Raw genomic sequence first — 22,532 nt, forward strand, 5'->3', positions numbered from 1 at the left:
TGGGTTCGGATTAACCCCTGTGTGTGTTCCCGATCAGGTAAGACTTCAAACCTTTCCGCATGTGTCACTACCGCCAAGTTGGATATACGCCTCGGAGTAAAGATCGTTTCGGTCATTCGTCCTCTTAGGGTCTTCACCCAGGGGACACGGCAATATATATATATACAGGGGGCTGCAAAAGTAGGTATACAGTAAGGATTATACCAGTATTACCAGTATTATAATAGTGGTGCTAGGATTCATTTAATACTAGAATTCATTTCATTCATTAAAATCATTATTACCATTTTTTATATTTTTATTTTCGTAATTTTTTCTATAATACATCTATTATTTGCAGGTGAAGTGGAAATTTAACGATGGCTGGTAATTCATCGGACGAGGAGCGCAAATGGATTTTGAAACAGTACTGGAAGACAGAGAATAGTGAACATGTGCGAGAGCAGTGGCGAGAAATATTTGCATCGCAGAAACATTTGCATTTGCATCGCCTCCACCAGAGGCTCATCATTTACCGGATACGTGACAAATTTGAGAGGACGGGGTCTATCCACAACTCGCCGAAGAGTGGTCGACCAGTCACCGTGACAACGCCAGAGAATGCAATGCAAGTCGCCCTGGCATTTACCCAGAGCCCTCAGAAATCGAAAAACAGGGCATCATCTGAATTGGGTATTGAACGCAGATCGTTGGGTCGTTTGATGCACCGTGCAGGACTGAAAATGTACGTGCCACGATTGATACATGGTTTATTGGAGGATGACTCGGATCGGCGTTTACAATTTTGCGAAGCCATCCTGAACGAGGAACGAGAGGGTGACAGCATTCTGCGCAAAATCGTGTGGTCCGATGAAGCAAACTTTAAGCTATCGGGTGCCGTTAATCGGCACAATTGTGTGTACTACGCAACTGAAAACCCTAAAGTCACGATTGAGCAACAGCTCAATCAACCTGGGGTGACAGTGTGGGCTGGCCTGTCCTGCAAAGGTGTCGTTGGACCTGTCATTCTGCACAGGACTGTCGATCAACACGTGTATCTGAACATGCTGACAGATACAATCATACCACAGGTACGCAAACAACAGCAGCAGGACGACTTCTACTTTCAGCAGGATGGGGCGCCACCGCACTTCGCACCCACTGCGCGTGCGCTACTTGACAAAGAATTTCCCAACAGGTGGATTGGACGTCGGGGAGCCGTTGACTGGCCACCACGTTCGCCGGATCTCACCCCTATGGACTTCTTTTTCTGGGGATGTGTAAAAGACAGGGTTTTCGCATGCAAGCCACGTTCTGTTGATGCCATGATTCAGTTCATACGGGAGGCTTGCCAGGAAATTGATGCTGATAAAGACCTTTGTGCCAGAGTGTGCATGGGTGTCCACACTCGACTAGTGGAGTGTGTGAATGCCGGGGGCAAACAGTTTGAACATTTGAGGGATTAATATGTTTATTATTGATATGTTTATTATTGATATGTTATTATTGATATGCTTGTATAATCAATAAAATACGTTTTGTGCACACGTTTTCTTTTTCATTACTGTATACCTACTTTTGCAGCCCCCTGTATATGTCCTTTCCATGGCATCCTGATATATACCGGACACGTGTCAGGACCGATCTTGTGTTCCTTTGTCATGTTGAGAAACGTATTTGTTCGACACGACAAAGGAACACAATATCCGTCCTGACAAGTGTCAGGTATATATCAGGATGTCATGGAAAGGACAATCATCACGAAGGTTTGAAGAACAAATCAAACATACGGTATGAAACATGTTCCTGACTGTGCAACCTAAGGGTAATCTTCACCTCTCGCCATCTGCTCACGTCAGTCAACAAGGATGTGCTGCCCACTTCACACAAAAGTGCCGATGTGAAGCTCGGTACGTGGGCCGTACAACCCAAAGGTTGGCTGATCGTATCAAGCAGCATGTCCCCCTGGCGATTCGAGGAAAGAACTTGGGAGTGACGACTCAACCGGTAAGAGCAAGCAAGAACGTTCAATGACCATCGACCATTTCTTCTTCTGCCTTTGAACGGCACTTGGATGCCAACCCCGATTGTGCAGACCAGTACAATGCAGATATGTTTAAGATATTGAGCCGCAGTCGGAGTACGTTACATCTACGTATTGTTGCGGATATGAGATTGGCCTCCATCCATATCCGCTTGTAAATATTCCCCTATTTCCTCCATACTTCCCAACTATCCCCAATCCCCCATTCCCTAGTCCCATTTTCTGTAAACAACACTCTGTAGACCCGACCTTCCCCTATTTCCCCCATTAAATGTCGCATCCAGGTCCACCGCATCTCACGTAGACAACTATAGGACATCTTGCTAGTTATTCTTAGTCTATGTCAGTTAAGGACTCGTTTCCATTAATTCTGACTCTTCGTTGCACCAGAATGTGATTGTATGGCACCGTTAGGAAGTTTAGGACCTCCCAATACCTCCCCGCAGCTCTTCCTCACGGTTCAGCAACAACAACAACAACAGCAACAACAACGGCGGCGGCACGGGGAGTGCACGTCCTCACTCCGGCTTGGTTAGCCGCCATCGAGCATGTGCTCGACGGGGTTACCACGTAGGGGCTCGCTGTCAGCTCCTCGTCAAGGGCGGAGCCCGGTAACCCCCCGCACCCAATAGAAGCGGCGGACCGATCCCATCTGGGGCGGAGCTAACGAGCCGAGGGCGTGTCACTCCCCGCTGAGCATGCGCAGGAAGAGGGAGGTGACGTCAGATGCGCGCTGGACTTGAAGGAAGAGAGACGCCACCTCCGAGCGCTGCAATACCTCCCCGCATCTCTGGACTGGACCGTGCTTGATTCTGCCCCTGAGCCAAGGTGCACCTTGTGCTATCGACTGCCTGTCCTTCCCTGCCATCAATCCCTGTGTAAGTCAGTCTTGTTCCGTTTGTCTGTGGTCTGTCTGGGATAGATAAGATTGTGTCTAAGTGCCTATCTCTTCTGTGCTTTACCTCATACCTTGTAATCTACCCCTTTTCTCCACCACCAATTATATCCTCCTCCGGAGGTCTTGAGAACTGTACCCCTTGTGTCGTTTCATTTATCCCAGCCGTTGTGTCCTTTCCAAATCATTGATTTAGCATAGCGCGACTTGGTCAACGTCGGGTGGAATCGGGTGAGTTGGGGAAGAATCGGGGGAATTGTTAGGTCGCGGCAATACCACCGCTTGGTAAATAACATCAAATCCGCGATCCGTAACAACTGGTGTCAGGAGTGGGATCGGACCCGAAGCGCGCTTAACGCACTCAAAATTACAAGTAACCGAAATTTGTTTTGTTTTTAAATAAAAACCCGAATTTTGAAAGTCGCGCTATGGCGGATCAAGACGGCTGGGTTCCGGTAGAGGAGAGTGAGGCAGGGTCGATCCAGGACCAAATTGAGGGACATGAGGAGAGGGAGCAGTGAGGGCGGCAGGTTCACAAAATGGCGCCTCGCACATGGCTACGGCGACCGCGCCCGCGACCGTAGCAGCGCCGTTGGTGGATTTGAACCTTTTTTTTATACAAATGAAGGCCCTTATGGACAAGAATAGCGAAGAAATGGAAAGCAGAATGATGGGGGTAATGGGGAACCGGATGGATGCTCAGAGTGAGCGATTGGAGGGCCAAATGGGGGTAATGGGGAACCGGATGGTAGCTCAGGGTGAGCGATTGGAGGGCCAAATGGGGGTAATGAGGGACGAAGCGAGGGGTACCGGTGAGGGGTTAGACAATGGGATAAAAGAGGTAAAGAATGGGTTAACGGGGGTAGAAAACAGAATGGCCGCTCAAGAGAATCAAATGGAAGGGATGAAAAAGGGGTTAGAGGGGTTAGAAAACAGTATGGAAGGCAAATTGAGGGACATGAGGGACCAAGCGGAAAGGGAAGTTAAAAAAATGGGGCAGCAGATAGAGGGGGTCAGAATGGGGGTAGAAACTAAATTGGATGCTCACAGGGAGGAAATGGAGCAGATGAGGGTGGCATCTGGGCAGGAGATGCAAGTGATGGGAGAAGAGATCAGAAGAGGTGTGAGTGAGGAGGTCGGAGGAGTGCGCGAGGAGGTGAGGCACTGTAAGGAGCGCATGGAGAAGGAGGTGAGAAAGGGGACTGTAAAATTGCAAGGTGGTATAGAGGAGTTGACGCTGGGAGTAGAACAACCGACAGTGCGACAAAAGGAGTTGGGGGACCAGGTAAAGAAGAACACAGCGGTAATAGAGGGTTTAAAATCGACACAGAAGGAGATGAAAAAGGACGTAGGGGTAATTAAAAAAGAGTGTCAGACGGTACATGAGGACCTGACGAGGAAAATGAACAAGGTGGTAGAGGTGATGGAAGTTAAAGAGCGGGAGGTGCGGGAGCACATAGAAAAAAATAAGGTGGAGTTAGAGGAAGAACTTAAGGGGGCGCACGAGGAGATGAAGGAGGTGAAGCAGAAATTAGAAGAAGTGGAAGAAGGGGTGAGCGAAATTAAGAAGCGACGGAGAGAGGATAAGAAAGAGATAAAGGAGGAAGTAAAAGAATTGGTCCAAAGTCTGTGTTCGGATCGTGATGATGTGCTCATTAACCGGATGAGGGATTCGCAGGTGATGGAGGAGAAGCGAAGAGAAAGAGGACCCGGTGTAAGTGGTGACCAATATGGTCGTGCGTATGATGCGCCAGGTGATTTAATAAGCTTGGGGGTCGAGATAGACCCGGATGTTCGAGAGATGCCAAGAGTGAGGTGTATGGCTGGTCCGGAGGGTATGGAACGAGGGTGCGAGCGAGAGGGTCCGGTGATGGGAGAGGTGCGAGGTGTGAGTGAGCAAGGTTGTGGTGGTGTGGAATGGGTAGCGGGTTGCGGAAGTGTGACCCATGCATCGACACCAACAGGGGTAGTTTTTAGAGGGACAGGGGAGGCACGAGAGCCCCTTTGGGGTAATGTACTGTGGGGGCCCGGCCGGTTCGGCCCCGCGCTGACCCCGCAAGGGGCGACGCACGGGGTCCGGCAGGCGGGCAACGACTCGCATACGAGGTGGTCCCACAAGGTCCCACTCGCGCCGTATGACGGCAAGAGTGATCTACGAGCGTACCTGGCGCAGTTTGACTGTGTGTGTAAGGGCAACGGTTGGGGTGAGGACGAAGGTGGAGTACACCTGGTGGCCGCATTGCGCAGCGCGGCGGCGGAGGTGCTGACGGCATTACCACCGGGTGCTCTCACCCTGCCAGCCCTCCGCGACGCCCTAATTAATCGATTCGGCATTGAACAGCAGAGCGAGCTTGTTAAAGCTCAGCTCGCGCTGCGAAAACGCAAGCCCCAGGAAGCCATCGGGGAACTTGCCCACGACATTCGCCGCGCAGTGGGGATCGCACATGCTAGCATGGCAACGGATTCCCGGGAAAGCCTGGCGCTGGACCATTTTATCCAGGCCCTCCCGGATATTGAGCTCCGGCAACAGCTCGCCATGTGGCGCCCGCAGACTCTGAGCCAGGCGGCTGACGCTGCGGCCCGTTGGGAAGCAGCGAGGCCCCAGGCCCGGGGGAGCGAGCGTCACGCAATGGCGGTCCGCCAGGTGGGACCCCCGATGGAGGGCGGACCCCTTAGGGGGCCCGCCCCCGACATGAGTCCTGACCTGGCGGGCATGGTCCGGAGGCTGGTGGACCAGCGCCTGGCGGAACCTGGACCATGGCAGGCGGCCCCGGAGGTGGCCCGCGGTGGACCACGAGCGGGTAATCCAATTCGGACCTTCAGGGGGGGAAATTTGGAATTCCGGAGACAAGCACCTTATCAGGTGAGGTGCTATACTTGCAACCGTCTGGGTCACCTGGCGCGGCACTGTCGAGCCACGCGCCGGGATGATCCCCGGCGGTTGAGGCCCTCAACTCCGCCCAGGGGGGAGCGGGTTAGCCGACCCCAGACACCCCCCGCCAGACCCCGGGAAACTAGAAGGCCTTACACCGGCGAGCAGGCGCCCCCGTGGATTGCCTCGGCTTTATATGCCGAGGCGGGACCCAGTACCTCTGAATAAGGGGGGCTTATTAGTGCCAGAGGACTGGGGGATTGATGAGCGATGGGCCCGGTGGGTAAGGGTGGCATCCCTGCCACCCTTCCCATGCATGGGGCAAATGCGCTATAGTTTATGGGGTGTATGGCAGTGAAAACTAGCCCGGGTGGGTTAGGATATTGTGTGTAGGGATCTAGCGAAGATGACATTAGGTAACGTTAAGGTTAGATAGTGACTGATACCTGTAGAGGGGACGCAGGTAGATTAGTATGGATGATAATGACGAGGGAGCGCAATAGTTTAAAGGGACGACTGGGAAGCGTAAGTTTCAGAGGGGAGTAGTTAGATGAGATGATGCTGTGTGAGAACTGGACAGGTGTGTGGAGCAGTGAGGGAGTAGTGAGTGTTGTGGATCAGCGCGAATGCGCTTGGGGGAGAGAAGGGTGCAGGTGGCACCAGGTGTGAGTGCACAGGTGTGCACCAACAGGTGAATGGAATAAATGGTTGTGTGAAATACATGGAGTGTGGAATACATGGAGTATTGGAATGAGTGGTGTGGAGAGAGTTGGAGTAAGTGGTACGGAGTGGTGTGCATGGTGCGAAGGTGTGGATGGGGGAAGAGTGGACCCCTTTTCACGAGTACCCGGGGAGGGTAGTTTAAAGAATAGTTAGAAGGTATAGGTAAATTGTGGTTGGATATTGGCATCTGTGGTGCGGGTGAAAGAATGGTCTTTGGATGGGTGCATTAGTGTTGTGGAAATGGCTGGGCGTGTAGCCTGTTAGTGTGTGTAGTTGGTTGGGCGCTCCACCACTGTGAGGATGTCGGCCAGGTGAGGCCGCAGGTGGGCTCTGGGAGCCGTTAGTGTCAGTGGGTGCCTGAGGATCCCGGGTGTGGATCGGGCAGCCCGTGCCAGAGAGGGCACTGAGGGGGTGAGAGTGCGAGAGGGCCTTTCCCAGTTAGTTAGGTTAGGGTGAGGAGCAGGTAAGCTCGGGTGGCAACTACAGTGGTGGAGGTGTGCAGGTGGGTAGACCTGCTGGGAGAGCTACACGTCACAGCCCAGAAATTGTGCGAGGGCACCGGGAGATGAATCGGGGGAGTGAGACCCCAAATTGAGAAGCACCACAGTTTGGTCAATGGGAATTGGTTTTTAGAACCCATAGTGTAAGTTGGCCAATGGATTGGCAGGGAAAGACCCCGGGTAATGTAAAGTTGTTAAAGTCATTTAGGAAATAGTTAGGATTGATGAACCTGTCGCACCATACGCAGCCACTTACCTGAGGTGATGATGATGACTCCACACCTGTGTTCCTTTGTTCTGTGTTGCAGGAAAGGAGAATTGCTGTGTGGATTTGTGAGACGCATCACGACGTGGATGAGACATTGGGGTGATTCCATCTCTCCCTCCTTAGGAGGGACTGATGATGAATTGGTGATGGCAAATTTTGATGTTGAATTGGAGATGGCAAATTTTGATGAGAGTTGGAAATGGCAAATTTGATTGGTTAGAAGGGAGAGAAGACGAATTTGGTTTATGGAAGGAACGGGGAAGACAGTAGGGACGTTTGTTGATGTGTAAAGTAGATGTTTATGGGTAGTGTGGTGTTTTGTGGATACAGTAAGGGGTAAGGGAGGGGCAATGTAGGTTACCTGGTGGGGGGAGGGCGTACGGTAGGAACGTACCTGTCTCACCTGGTTCCCATGTGCCCCTAGTGTGCATTACCTAGTGTTGCGTGCACTTTTGCGCCCTTACCACCTTACTCACTTGTTTTATTTTGTCTCCCACCTCCGAGGATCTGGCTTTGGGGCAGAGAGAGAGGAGAGAGAGGTGCTGGCTCTGCAGTTGTGGGCCTGTACTTTCGCTGCTTGCTGCCTGGATCAATACACCATATGGACCGCAATTTTTGTGGCCGCCCACCATGGACCGCAGTTCTTTTGCGGGCAAGCACCACCCGTTGATGGACCTCTGGGTCAACGTGGCACCTATGCCATACAGGTGAACCACTTATAGTTGGCCCCCCTGACGGCCACAATTTAGAAATGGACGCGGTTGGCGCCTTTCTTTATTTCTAAGAAAGCCAGAAGGCCAAGTGCACTTCAAGAAGGCAAGACCAGCGGCAGAACATCGGCCGGCTGCGACACCACCGGTGACCATGGACACTTGATTGTGCATTTTTATGAACACTTTATTGGTGCACCGGATGGTGCTGACTGTGTATGGGGTGGTGCTTTTGGTGCTTGGATGGGGTGCTCTGCACATTATTAAAGGCCGTAGGGCCCACAGGGCACTCGTGGGTTGGTGTATCGATGCTGGCATGCGTGCTCTCTCTATGCATAACATCTGCATGTGTACCTCAAAGAACAGGTCCTGGATCGTAGTGTAAATATCAGTCTTGTGTAAATAATGCTCCCTACCGGCTGTATGTTTAGTTTGAGAATGCTTTCCGCGATTCGGTTATCCTGTGGGTGTGTTTCTGTGAGGAGAAGGGTGCAACGTCGCAGGGGGACATATTTACTCATTTGTGAACATCTGTAAAACTGTCGCACTCAGGGTTGAGTTAATAGTAGAGGGAACTACATCTGAGTGCCACACTAAAGTAGGTAAAAATTTATCGGGTCGGGACGCCCCGAGGTAGAGAAGGGTGCAATGTTGCGGATATGAGATTGGCCTCCATCCATATCCGCTTGTAAATATTCCCCTATTTCCTCCATACTTCCCAACTATCCCCAATCCCCCATTCCCTAGTCCCATTTTCTGTAAACAACACTCTGTAGACCCGACCTTCCCCTATTTCCCCCATTAAATGTCGCATCCAGGTCCACCGCATCTCACGTAGACAACTATAGGACATCTTGCTAGTTATTCTTAGTCTATGTCAGTTAAGGACTCGTTTCCATTAATTCTGACCCTTCGTTGCACCAGAATGTGATTGTATGGCACCGTTAGGAAGTTTAGGACCTCCCAATACCTCCCCGCAGCTCTTCCTCACGGTTCAGCAACAACAACAACAACAGCAACAACAACAACGGCGGCGGCGCGGGGAGTGCGCGTCCTCACTCCGGCTTGGTTAGCCGCCATCGAGCATGTGCTCGACGGGGTTACCACGTAGGGGCTCGCTGTCAGCTCCTCGTCAAGGGCGGAGCCCGGTAACCCCCCGCACCCAATAGAAGCGGCGGACCGATCCCATCTGGGGCGGAGCTAATGAGCCGAGGGCGTGTCACTCCCCGCTGAGCATGCGCAGGAAGAGGGAGGTGACGTCAGATGCGCACTGGACTTGAAGGAAGAGAGACGCCACCTCCGAGCGCTGCAATACCTCCCCGCATCTCTGGACTGGACCGTGCTTGATTCTGCCCCTGAGCCAAGGTGCACCTTGTGCTATCGACTGCCTGTCCTTCCCTGCCATCAATCCCTGTGTAAGTCAGTCTTGTTCCGTTTGTCTGTGGTCTGTCTGGGATAGATAAGATTGTGTCTAAGTGCCTATCTCTTCTGTGCTTTACCTCATACCTTGTAATCTACCCCTTTTCTCCACCACCAATTATATCCTCCTCCGGAGGTCTTGAGAACTGTACCCCTTGTGTCGTTTCATTTATCCCAGCCGTTGTGTCCTTTCCAAATCATTGATTTAGCATAGCGCGACTTGGTCAACGTCGGGTGGAATCGGGTGAGTTGGGGAAGAATCGGGGGAATTGTTAGGTCGCGGCAATACCACCGCTCGGTAAATAACATCAAATCCGCGATCCGTAACAGTATGTTAGAAGCAACCTTCATCCATTCCACGGACCCTACATCTCATTCTCTTTCAACACGGAAAGATTAAAGGTATTTCCCCGACCGTTGTCCAAGGTAATGATGCAAATGAAATGGTGTGTCATCGCTGACAATTCCGCTCCAGCCAATCAGAGTCCGGGACAGTGGTGATTGAGTCTACCAATGGGCAATGAACACCAATGACGTCATGACTGAAGAACCATTCAGTGTCGCGGTTACTTAGACATGCTTAGAAATGCACTAGTTCTCATCTCTTCCGGACTCTTTGCCGTGAAGAGTACAGCACGAAAAGCTTTGGTGTTATTTTCATTATGTCGTGTTTGTTTTCCTGTATATTTTTGAGATATCCTGCTATATATCGTTTTTGGCCAATGTTTATGTTTTGCCAATGCCAATATTTTTTATTGAACTATCGTGAAGAATCACTTATAAATTTCTAGCATCCAGATCGTCACCAACATTTAATCAATTAGTCCTTATCACAACCCAACATGTCCACCAAGTTTTGACCAATTCGGTCTGTAACATTTTGAGACATCCTGCTCACAGACAGACAGACAAACATGGGTGAAAACAAAACCCCCGTCCACCTTCAATGGCGGAGGTAGCAAGTGGACATGGGTCACATAAGCAGATATGGACAGGTAATAGCAGAAAAGCAGTGAGAAAGCCATGTAGAGAAGCGGGAGTGAGGGAGCGGGAAAATAAAAAGTCATCTGGAATAAAACAGGTCAAGACCGGGTATGTGTTTAACAGCATAACATTGCAATGGGGCACCTTTTAAAGACCTTCAGGGAAGGACATGACTGCACAGACTCAGAAATGTGGTTCCATCGAATAGAGGAAATGAAAAATGGCAGGAGTCACCAGTATGTCTGGATTTGGGAAAGATAAATGGTATAGGCTGCTGCAAAGGGCTGGGTTGGGCCAACACACCAAGAGGTGTATAACGAACACTACTTAAAGTGTGTGGGAGTGCAAGGGTGTCAATATGGCACAGGCATGATGGGCCAAATAACATTTTCCTGTGCTTACATTTCCTTGTACAATTAATCAAACCTGTTCAATGGCTCATTCATATTGTTTGTTTGTTACAGAGACACAGGAACAGGTCAGTGAAGATATACACCTGAGTGCAAATTACTCGTTCCCAATGCTCCACATATTTCACTGGGAATATCTGAAGGTGCTCTCTTGTGCAGCTTTCCTCAGATCTTCCAATATTTTATGATATATATGGAACAGGAATCCTTTAAAATATGGAGCAGGAAGCAGCTGTAATCCAAGAATGCAGGAGGAAAGGAGGGGAACTGTTGTCGCACTCATTGTTAAGGGATACAGATCGAGCCAACCTGTCATTATGGGGAAAGAGGAAGGTGAGGCTTGTATTTTTGCATTATCGAAAATTCCTGCCTGTTCTGGCAGAACTATACTACGCAAGGCAAATACATGGCACAACTTTGAATCTACATTTTCTGACTTTGGAAAGCGCTTAGATAGACTCGAAAGGCAACTTATTTGTGAGGTTAAAGGGACCTCAAAAGGAACGAAAGAACAAGAGGAATGAAGGCTCGTGGCAATCGGAATGACGAGGAAAAAGTTGTGGAGGAGCGTGGGTTTTCTTTTTGTATTCATGGTCGAGGCTAATGGAAGAGCTCGAGCAGAATGGAATGGAACAAAATGAAAAGGGGGAAAAACCAACAGTAGTCTAGACGTGAGGCTGAAATCAGGGATGAAAAAGAAAAGGAACTATCCAACAAATAATAAACGAAAATGAATGAGGTGAGGGGGAAAATCCCAATAAAATGGAAAAGGAGAGAGCTTGGGAATGGGGTAATTTGGGGTAGAAAGATCATGAGTAATTGAGTGTGGATGGTGGATGACATGAGGTTGTGGTGAACAGTCTGTTGTTAGGAAGATCTATTTTATACCATGTTTATGTAATGCAGTGATGTTGGCTGATTTCCAAGCAGATGGAAGATACCGAGGGTAAATTACAGGGTGAAAAGTGCAGAGAGAGGATGTGTAAGAGCAGCAGAGCAGGTTTGCAAGGACACTTTTTTTTAGTTTTTAAGCAGCAAAGCTGACGCCATCCGGTCCAGGAGCAGAGTCGATTCGAGAGTTGCCAGAAAATTATCCACCTTATCAGGTGAAAAAGACAGCATCCAGGAGCAATTGGGCATGACGTGTAGGGTGGGTGGAGTTGGGGACACAAGATCTGGAAGCATGCACAGAATTGAGGAATTTGGCCTTCTCATGAACAGAGTCAGCTGTGATACCATTTGAATTGAGGGAAGGGATGGAGGGGTATACACCAGAGAAAGACTTGACAAGGAGACATGCTGAATGGAGAAGGTGGATCAGACTCGGCAACGGTTGCTCGAGTGAGATGTGCATGGAAGAAGTTTCGGGAACAGAGTGGCGTGCTGACGAGGAGGGGAGTGTCGTTGAAGCTGAAGGGAAAGGTGTATGCTGCATGTGTGAGAAGTGTTATGATTTATGGGAGCGAGACATGGGTAATGAACGCAAAGCAGCAACGAAGGCTGGAAAGGGTGGAAATGCGAATGGTTCGGTGGCTGTGCGGAGTATCGTTGAGAGAGAGGAAGACAAATGATGAATTGCAAAAGATGATGGGAATGGAGCCTGTGATGGATGCTGTGAAGAGAAACAGTTTGAGATGGTTTGGTCATGTGTTGAGGAAGGATGAAAGTGACTGGTTGAGAAGAGTGATCGAAATGAATGTAGAAGGAAGTAGAGGATGGGGAAGACCGAGAAAGACTTGGCTAAAGATGGTCGAAGAAGAAATGCGGGCAAGGGGGTTAACAAGGGGAGATGCAGAAAATAGGGCAAAATGGAGAAGATTGTCATGGGGACCGCAAGACTAACCCCCGCTCTAGCAGGGAAAATGGCCTTAAAATGCCTGTTGTTGTTTTGTTGTTAAGACTTGACAAGGTGACACCGGGTTTTTGAGGAAGGAGACAAGTTTGAAAGTTCATTCTTGAGGTTGGCCAGATGTTATTTTCTGGCCCTCCTGAGAGTGGATACAGGCTTATTGCAGGCTTTGTTTAATGGTCTGAGGTTGCCTTCGGTCGGATTTGTCATCAATAAAAGTGGCGGGAGGCTTGGGAAGCATGGAGGGAGCGGAATGTTGAGGAAGCAGGACACGCTGGGGAAGCAGAGTGGCGCCTGAATTCTGTGGAAGGGGAGAGGTGGTGGGATTCTGAGGGAGCAGAGGGGGCAAAAATCTGGGGGAGCAGAGACGGTGCGGGATGCTGGGAAGGAAGTGAGAGGGCAGGACACTGGGAAAGCAGAGGTGAGACACTGGGGAAGTAGAGAAGGGGGTAAGCTGAGGAAGCAAAGAGCAGGTGGAACGCTAGGGAAGCAGAGAGGGGCGGGACGCTGGGGAAGCAGAGAGGGATGGGACGCTGGGGATTGAGCAAAGAGGGGGCAGGATGCTAGGAAAGCAGAGAGCGGGGCGCTGGGGACATATAGAGGGAGCGGGATGATGGGGAAGCAGAGATGGGTGGGACGCTGGGGATTGAGCAGAGAGGGGGCAGGATGCTGGGAAAGCAGAGAGCGGGAGCTGGGGAAGTATAGAGTGAGCGGGATGATGGGGAAGCAGAGAGGGGGTGGGATGCAGTGGGAGAAGAGAAGGGTTGGGGTGTGAAGGAAGCAAAGAAAGGTGGGGGGAGGAGGAAGCAAAGAGGGGGTAGGGCATGGGGAAAACAGTGAGGGAGAGGGGAATGAGGTGGAGGGACATGAAATTGGGGGACACTGAGCAGGGGTTGGGGCGAGGAAGCCTGGGAGGGGGGGGGGGGGGTGGAGGTGAACCCGGGGGAGATGACATGGAGGAGGGTACTGTTGCGATGGAGTTTACCACCGTAGTACTGCAGACGTTACAAAAAGGGTTGGATTTAAGGATTCGAAGAGCAAAGACAGACATCAACATTAGGATGGGGATGATTACTAAAGCCATGAAGAAAGAAATTGCTATATGAATATGATGCTGGATGAGGAATGAGTTTGTGAGTGGTCGAGGATTGGATTTAAAAGGGAATGGAGAAAGGAAAGCAGAATCGGAGAAAGATATTTGAAAGCAAGTATGTAGGAAGTTTGAACATTTCAAAATTGTCACTTAAAAAGGCTTAAATGAATGGAGAAGGGTGGGGGTTGGGGGGGATGTGGGAGATGAAGAAGAGCGCGGAGAAATGAAGAATAAGAAATGAAGAAGAATGGCGGAGATGAAAAAGAGATGTTCGTGACTGAATGACGAAATAGGTTTAAAATGAATGACATTTATTTCATGTTATTTGAAGTTGTTTTTGGAAGAAAGAAAGGAATAAAGGGAATGGTTTTGCAGCAGGGTAGAAAAGGACGAGTTTAAGGAGGGGTAATATTTAGTAAGACGTGAATAAGGAGACAGGGCCTGTCAAAAACGTGATGGACAAGAAGCGAGATAGACAAACAAAACATATGGTAAATAAAGTTTTTGTCGTTTAAAAAAAGGTCTTTAGTTTTGTCGTCTGCTCTCCCCTATGGGCCGGTGCTCCTGCCTCACACCTAGCTCGGCTTAATGCTGTTGAAACCAAAGCTTTCAGAATCATTGGAATCTTCTGCGATGAAGCTGATTGTGAGGGCCTTCCACTCACTCACCGCAGGCAGGTTGGTGGTCTTTCTGTCTTCTACCAGCTCCTCTCCGGCCTAGCTGCCCCAGCTCTCTCTGTGCTCTGTCCCCGAAATATTCCTACAGGTCGCACAAGATCTGCCAGCAACCCTCTTCTGGGGAAACTGCCAAAATCAAGACTCTCTGCTCACCTTCACTGTTTCATTCCTCTTAACTCCCACCTCTGGAACAAACTCCCTCACTCTCATCAATCCCACTCCTCCCTCCAGGTCTTTAAAACAGCTGTTCACCACCATCTCTTATCTTCCCCCATCCAAAACCTTGATCTTTTCTACCCCTGTTAATTCACCCCAGATCCACGTTTTTGAAATACCAACTTCTTTCCTGGAAATCCCAGCAGTGTCCATGTGTTTTATACCTCTCCCACCCCCTCCCTTCCCCACCCCCTTCCCATGCCTCCTCCCCCCAAAATCCCTCTCCGTCCCACAGATCTCCCAATGTCCCTGTTCTCTGCTGTTGTACTTGTATGCTTCCCTCTCTCTCCCTATCTTGTCTCCCGCTCCCCTTATTGTATGTTTTGTGAGTCCGTTTTTTTTGTGATTAATGTTAGCTCTTACACAAGCCTCGATCCTGTATACAAAAAAAAGGAAAAAAAAACAAAAACGGTTTTAAACATAGAGTCAAGGCTCTTGGACGAGCTAGAACATATAATGGATCAGGACGCAACAGAACTAAACAAATAGATGCAACAAAACTTTCCCTGAAGGAGAGGGGGAAACGCACAACAGCAGCAGGATTGAGGGACAAATAGAGAAAGACTTCGAAAATAAGGGAAGAATGAGGACTAGAGAAAGACACAGGGGGTGGACAAGATGGATATAAAAGAAAACTCTCAGGAAGGAAAACATGAAAGTTGGAAAGACGTTGGCTTGGAGAGAGTTAACGGGGGTAGAAAAGTTCATGGTTTTGGGTGGGGGTGATCTGAGATGGTTATGAACAGATGTCCTGAAAACCTGGAGGGAACAATAAGATTGAAGAGAATGTGGAAGTTGATTCCACAAGTGAAAAAAAATTAGGAACGAATCCGTGGAGGTTGAACAGTGATCCTGGATTTAGGGAGAAGGGGTTGTTGGCAGACCTTGTGCATCCTTCAGAAAGCTCGGAATGACAGTGCACGGAAAGAACATAGGGTGCAAGACCAGAAAGGAGGTGGTACAAGTCAGAGAGACCACCGACCTGTCTCCAGTGTGAAAGTCATAGGTCCATTGACTCAGCTTCTTCAGGGAGATTCCAATTATCTTGAAGGCCTTGGTTTCTACGGCATCAAACAGGGCAATATGTGAGGCAGGGGTGACAGCCCAAAGAAGAGAGCAGTACTCCATCGAGCTGTGGATGAAGGCTTGAAGGTGGATAATAATGAGGAGGCTGCTGCATGCCTGTCTGAAGGATGATGGATGTTACGGCAAAGGGTGGAGTCATCAGCAAAGAGACAAAGAGGACTTTCCAGAGTTAGAGAGATTGCTAATGAAGATTAGTAATAGGACAGGGCCTAGAACACTGCCTCATGGCACTCCAGCCTTGATAGGGAGAGGAGATGAAAGGTTGAGTCACATGTTGACTAAGAGAATGGACAAAGTCAGTAGGCCATGTGTTGAGTTGGCCTTGGATGCCAGAGACAGAGTTTGAGGAGTGAGGCAGAGTGACAGACTGTAAAGAATGCTCGGTATATCCAAGAGACAGTCCTGATCTCTTGTCTGACAGTTTAAGGGCCTTCATCCATTGTTGGGAGAGCAGAATCAGCATGCACCAAAGTAGAATGACCTCGTCTGAATCTGAACTGATGGTTTCGAGATCAGGCCTTTGGGGTTCAGGAAGGATTTTATATCAACTGCGATGATGGATTCCATGACCTTGCTGATGATTGGAAGTAAGCTGATAGATCTGTTGTAAAGGGGATCTGTTTTTCTACCTTGTTTAGTGTAATGCAGTGATGTTGGTTGACCTCCAAGGAGATGGAAGATGACATATGGCAAATGACAGGGTGAAAAGAGGAAAATGACTGTGTGCAAATGCAGCAGAGCAAGTTTGTAGGACACGTGGGCTGATGCCGTCCGGTCTAGTTGCAGAATCAGAGTCAAGGGTTGCCAAGAACGTCTCCACCTTCCCAGGTGCAAAATACAGAGGTCAGGATCAGTTTGGAACAATTCGGAAGGGTGGGTACAGAGAGTGAGGTGATGTGAACACAAGATTTTGAAGCAAACAGAAAATCGAGGCATTCGTCCTTCTCACGAGCTGAGTTGGCTGTGGTGCCATTTGAAGTGAAGGAAGGGATGGAAGCAGGGAGCATACACCAGGGACCGACTTAACAAGGCAATACCAGATTCTAGAGGAGCGAGACAATTTTGAAAGTTAAATCTTGAGGTTGGACATATGTTGTTTTCTGGCTCTCCTGGGAGTGAACATACACTTGTTGGGACTTTGTGGAATTCTCTGAGGTTGCCTGCGGTCAGATTAATAATTTGTCTTCCAGGAGGAGAATTAGCAAGTTTTTTCTCGGCAACTGCCTCCCCACAGGAGTCAGTGTACCATTGGCGGGAGGGGTGGGTACGATTAATGAATATAAGATGGGATTAATCTGTGCATAAGGGATAGTAGGTTTCTGTGGAAGAATTCCCAGGCTGAATTCACATCAAGGGCGGTAGATATAGGAGACCAGTCCTGAAGTGTAATGGCTGCTTGCAGTCCCTGCCAATCTGCCCGAGTGAACTGGCAGACTCACGGGCACTGAGGCTGTTCTCTGGGAATAGCTAGAGAGATGTCGACCCTCACAGGCATGTGATCAGATGAACCAATTGGAGCAGAGGAAGAGGAAGAGACATTAGCGGTGAAGTTGATCATAACCAAAATCCAGAAGGGAGCATTTGCCGTTGACAGAAATCCAGGTCAGAAGCTTCACAGATCGAGTCAGTCCCATGGAAACACAGAAGTCCTTTGCTGAAGTGTCATGGCTGGTGAGACATGTATGGACACCCAGATAAATGGCATGGTGACAATTGAAATCACCGTATTTGAGGAAGAGAGAGTTGGGATGAGTGGTTAAAAGTTGGTCCACGTTGTTGGATAGAGACAGAGAGACAGAGAGACAGAGAGACAGAGAGACAGAGACAGAGAGATAGAGACAGAGAGACAGAGAGACAGAGACAGAGACAGAGAGGGAGAGAGAGAGAGAGAGAGAGAGATAGAGGGGTAAGTGGAGTCATCACTGTTTGGAGGAGAGAAAAACACCCAGACAGTCAAGTCAAGAGTTGGCAGCGGAAAGGAAGTCAAGTATATGTTAAATATTGAAGCAAAGCTTAAATAAAATAAAAGATAATGAAATGTGCAAAACAAAGGTGAATAAATGGTGGAGGCAAAAACAACATAATGAATTTTCCTCGTAGAGGTGTTTGAATCGATGAGATTTTTTTCCTGCATTTCTAGCATCAAACAATCCCTTACCACTGGACATCCACTATCTCATTGGTGATGGCATCAAGTTCTTTGATAGCCGAGAAATCCATGGAGGAAGAGTCAGGAAGAGCAGCTTCCTGTGGGAGATGAAACACAGGAAGCACACTGAATTGTTACGGAAACTACAACCTCACGGCTCATGTTAGCAACACTTGTACTTGCCACATACACAAGTGTCAGGTCAAGAACATCGAACGCAAAGAAATAATGGAACAACACACCAAGCGGATGATAAGAAAACAGAATATATAAAATGCAGGCATGCAAGTAACAGGTTAACTGCAGGAAACCGTTTAGGGAGAGATGAAGGGATGAAAGAAAATGAATGGAAAAGATTAATCGGAGAAAAAGTCCAAAGCATGACATGCATGAAACCAAAAAAAAACGACGATTCATAGCAATTGCTGCACAGGTTTGGATAATAATGAAATTGTGAAGGCCTGCAGTGGTGCAGCCATGATAAAAAGAACGGATTGTGCAAGCACCTTGCCAGTTTAGCAGATTAGGCCACAATTGTGGGGTGGAGATTTTAACCACAGTGGCGGAATGGCGTGCCATGTCAGGTGGTGTTCGACCGATGCAACAACACTTCATGCTATTTAGAATTTTTCCTGACATTGTTGGGAAATTAAAATATGATTTTGCTATTGTTATAACAATTTCTCTTTCAGGCATTATCGGCCAAGTAGTATCATCCTGCGTCCAAGTTCTCGCTATTTCCTTGTATGATGAGATGATCAACCCAGAAAGTCTCAGGACAGCTCTCTCGCCTTGGGTCACAAGTTGAGCATTTTATACTATGCTGCCTATTGTGGGTCTCATCAGCCCTAGGATCAAAGTCCAACTTCCTGTGGCCGTGCTCTCTTGCTCGAGCCGGCAGCTTTGTAATAACTAATTCTCTGCCCACACCAAATAAAGTTGACTGCATATTATACGACTCGGTCCGCACAAAAATTATAACCTCGTATAATTTGTCAGTATGAAAAGATGTTTTTCAAACCAACTGAAAATAACCAATAAAAATATATATTGTGGTACTCAGCATCAAGTCTACAGTTCGTTCCTGCATCGATTTAACATTTATCTGCAGCTTGAATCGTCAAACAGGAGGATGATAGACATATTAAGTATGCAAAACGGCACATTTTTGATACCTTCACTCCCTGCATGTCTCACACATTCCTCTTTCCGCCTTTTATTATACCTCCAATTGCACCTGCACGGTCGCCCACAAAGCAGCAACGCACATGGAGCAACCCGGAACTTGGGCAACTTTCGGGTGTTGCTCCACACGTGTTGCTGGTTCATGGGACTCAATTCCTGTCCAGCTCAACAAAGCTAAGCTTCCTGGACCAGATACATTGCGGTTTACTGTTTTATTACCTCCATCACCGAAGGTGGACAGAGGTTATGTTTTCACACCTGTCCGTTTGTCAGTGAGCAGGATATCTCAAAAAAGTTATGGACAGATTTGGACGAGACTTAGTGGACCAGTTGTGTGTGTGAGTGACAAGGACAAATTGATTAGATGTTTGTGAAGATCCAGATACAAGAAGTTTTAAAGTGATTCTTCATCATTGAGAGTTGGGGCCAAAAACGATACATAGCAAGATATATTAATATTTTAAAAAGTTGTGGACAGATTATGCCAAAATGAAGTGGATGAGTTGAGTAAGTGACAAGAATAAGCCGATTAGCTTTTGATTCAGGTCCGCATGCAGATCCAGCCTATCACTGTAAACGTAAATTGTTCATCCTGGAGGAGGTATGCGCTCTCTTGAGTGCCGTTCCAGTTTTCATTCCTGTGTTGCTAGTCAAGTTTTCATCCAAATTTCTGTGCCAGACCATACCTTGTTGTATTTAGTTGTCGGATTTGTGTCCCTGGTAAAGACTGGCCTGCTCGTGTAGGGCTGGGATAGGCGGGTTGTAGCTTCTGCCTCAGTTTTTGATCGCACATGCTTCATTTTACTCCTTTTATCCCAGGTATTGTTAGTTTTGATCCCTCAGCTTAACCCTTTTCTGCTCCTCCCTCCAAAAAATACAAATAACCAAAAATCTCTTCTTCATCTAACAACAACAACAACAAAAAATCCAACAAAATACTCAACAGAAACAACAGAGAACACCAAACTCAATCTGCCATGCACAGGTACTCCTTCATTACCTATCTCTTTTCCTTTTCAATATCTGCAAATTGAATCTTCACAGAATAAAACGTTTCTTCCTTTAAAAGCTCTTAATGTCATAAATTAATCATACATTATCTCCTCCGATTTGATAGGCCTGAACCATGCCCCAGCAGAAGAGTTGCACTTTACATCAATAACTCAATTTCTCACAGCCTTTGTACTGATCTTACGCCTCCCAATCCCCAGGAGTACCTGAGGCTGCGACTTCCCCTGTCACTCCCATCTTAATCTGTGTGTTGTACTGTCTCTCCTAACAGTGATGACTCCATCATTCATGGTTGCGTGCACACGATAATAAATTCCTTTACACATCCATTCATGATGTCAAACCCTCAATGTCAGTATCTGCCTCACCTCGACCCAATATCCCAGTCTCCATTTGCTTACCCCTTGCCCCACACCCTTTCCACCTCCCTCTCATCCCGCTCTCCATCTGCTTCCCCATCATCCCATCCGCTCTCAGCATCCCCTTGTCCTGCCCCTCTCAGTTTCACGCACCCCCTCCCACCCATCCTCTTCACACAGTTTTCCCCCCACCACTCCCACCTCTGGATTGCCGCCAACCAACCCCCCGCCCATCCCGGACCGACCCCTCACCCCCACCACACACACCCTCCCAGCTTCGCCCCAGGACCGCACCCTCCCTGCTTCAAGCTGACCTGCGACCTCTCATTGCTCCCTTCCACATTCCTGCACCAAACAAGCAGCTCATCTCCCTTGTCCCAAACTCTGTCTATCTCAAATAGCTGGGGCGTCCACTGCAACCTGACAGATCTCTCTACCCAGACCGCTGCCTATAAACTGCACATCATTTGTTTAACAGAATCCTTCCTCCCACAGGACATCCCTGACACTTTAGTGTCTCTCCCCGACTATTGTCTCCTCTGGTTTGATCAAACTGAATGCTATCCTGGTGTGGGAGTGGCACTGTACATGAAAAACTCCATTTCAGACTCTGTGTACTGCCCTTACACCTCCAAAACACCAGGAGTATCTGTAGCTGCACCTTCCCCTCCGCTCCCACCTCATGTTTGTTCTGTGTGTTGTACTACCCTCCAACAGTGATGACTGCATTTACATCTCTCTTTCACACAACATGGCCCAAATATTATGCACTCATCCCAACTCTCTCTTCCCCATATGTGGCAATTTCAATATGAATGAGTGAAAAAAAGTACAGTTTCATGCATGATTTGTCTAAACCATTAAAAATATGCATGGCTGTATTTGAAAGTGTACTTGAAGGGTGAAAACGTTTTAAAAATTCTGATTATGTGGTTTTGGTTTGCCTCTACATACTTGCCATGGTGGCCAATTGAGAATCAATTTTCAAGGAAAATAGAAATAAAAACAGTGGAATCAATTTTCCCCTCCCCAACCAACTCTACTTCTCAATACAAGGAGACAGAGGAAGCCAAGCGCATGGCCGCGGCACACAGCCTTACGCACGGCGCTGGAGGTCGGCTCGCAGGGACTTGCCAAAGCGTTGTGGGCAGGGGGGAGAAGAGAGGGAGAGCACAAGGAGTGACCAGGACCTCGCGCCGCACAGTGAAAGGCAGTGCCATCTGGCAGAGACCGAGGCAGGGCAGGTGTGGAGAGGCAGGAGGAGGAGGAAAATGAGAGGAAGAAGACAGCAGTGCAAAAAGGTGTTGAAAATCAGCAGCTCAGATGCAAGACCAAATAAAGGACATTTTCCACAGAAAAAAAAACATTAAGAATAATGACGACTCTCAATTACAAGTCATTTTGCGCAACATTTCTCTACAAATAACACTGATATTATTGCAATGTCAAGCCATTATTATATAATCTAAACGACTTCTAACATTTCTTTGTGCGTCACCAAAGGTGGATTTCATAGTTTAAACATAAACAATTTAACAGCCAAAAATAAAAGCAAAAGCTTTTGCCTAGCATTCCCCTACAGCCACTGCTCACCGGTACAGGTCTTGGCACAACGGTGCTAGGTAAAGGAGGATTCCTTTCAGAAGGGGGCACCATTTCCAGACTAAGTTTTGGCGGAACATCAATTCCTCGTGCCATACTTTCCTGGATGAGGTGCATTGCAAGAGAAAATTGCTCTTGCGTCAGTTTCCCAGATAGCTGGGTGTCGCACAATGCCCTGAGGGAAGCAATAGTCGGATATCAAGAACAACAGCAAAATGTGTGGCAAAGGTAGAACGCTTGGTGTGATGTTTTAAATCCAAATGAGCTTAAGCTATAAGAAACTTGTTTGTCTGGCTCCACTCCACAAATTCCTCTGCAGCTGCAAAACATTCACAAGTATTACATACATGAGAATCCCAATGCTACACACCACCCCCTCTGCCACCGGACCAGTTTCATCACTTATTGGCGAGTCATCAGCAACAGTGCAGATGTACAGTGCCGACAGAAAGTCCAAACCCCCTTTCAAAGATTTCACCTTTTGATGCTTTATAACCTGGA

At 48.2% G+C, this 22,532-nt stretch overlaps 1 protein-coding gene across 5 annotated transcripts in view; it reads right to left on the reverse strand.

Annotated features, from left to right (window-relative positions):
* The window catches only part of LOC137425531 (uncharacterized), a 578,290-nt gene that overhangs the window by 107,056 nt on the left and 448,702 nt on the right, over positions 1 to 22,532 (reverse strand). For all 5 annotated transcript variants that reach the window (XM_078773845.1, XM_078773842.1, XM_068114071.2 and 2 more), the window contains 2 exons: positions 22,023 to 22,206; positions 17,884 to 17,972 (listed from right to left, as the gene is read on the reverse strand). In XM_078773845.1, the coding sequence (XP_078629971.1) occupies positions 17,884 to 17,972; positions 22,023 to 22,206 (273 nt within the window). The remainder of the gene's footprint in view (positions 1 to 17,883; positions 17,973 to 22,022; positions 22,207 to 22,532) is intronic.

The sequence above is a fragment of the Myxine glutinosa genome, chromosome 1 (genome assembly GCF_964187855.1).
Source record: "Myxine glutinosa chromosome 1, kmMyxGlut1.1, whole genome shotgun sequence".
Classification (NCBI taxonomy): Eukaryota; Metazoa; Chordata; class Myxini; order Myxiniformes; family Myxinidae; genus Myxine; species Myxine glutinosa.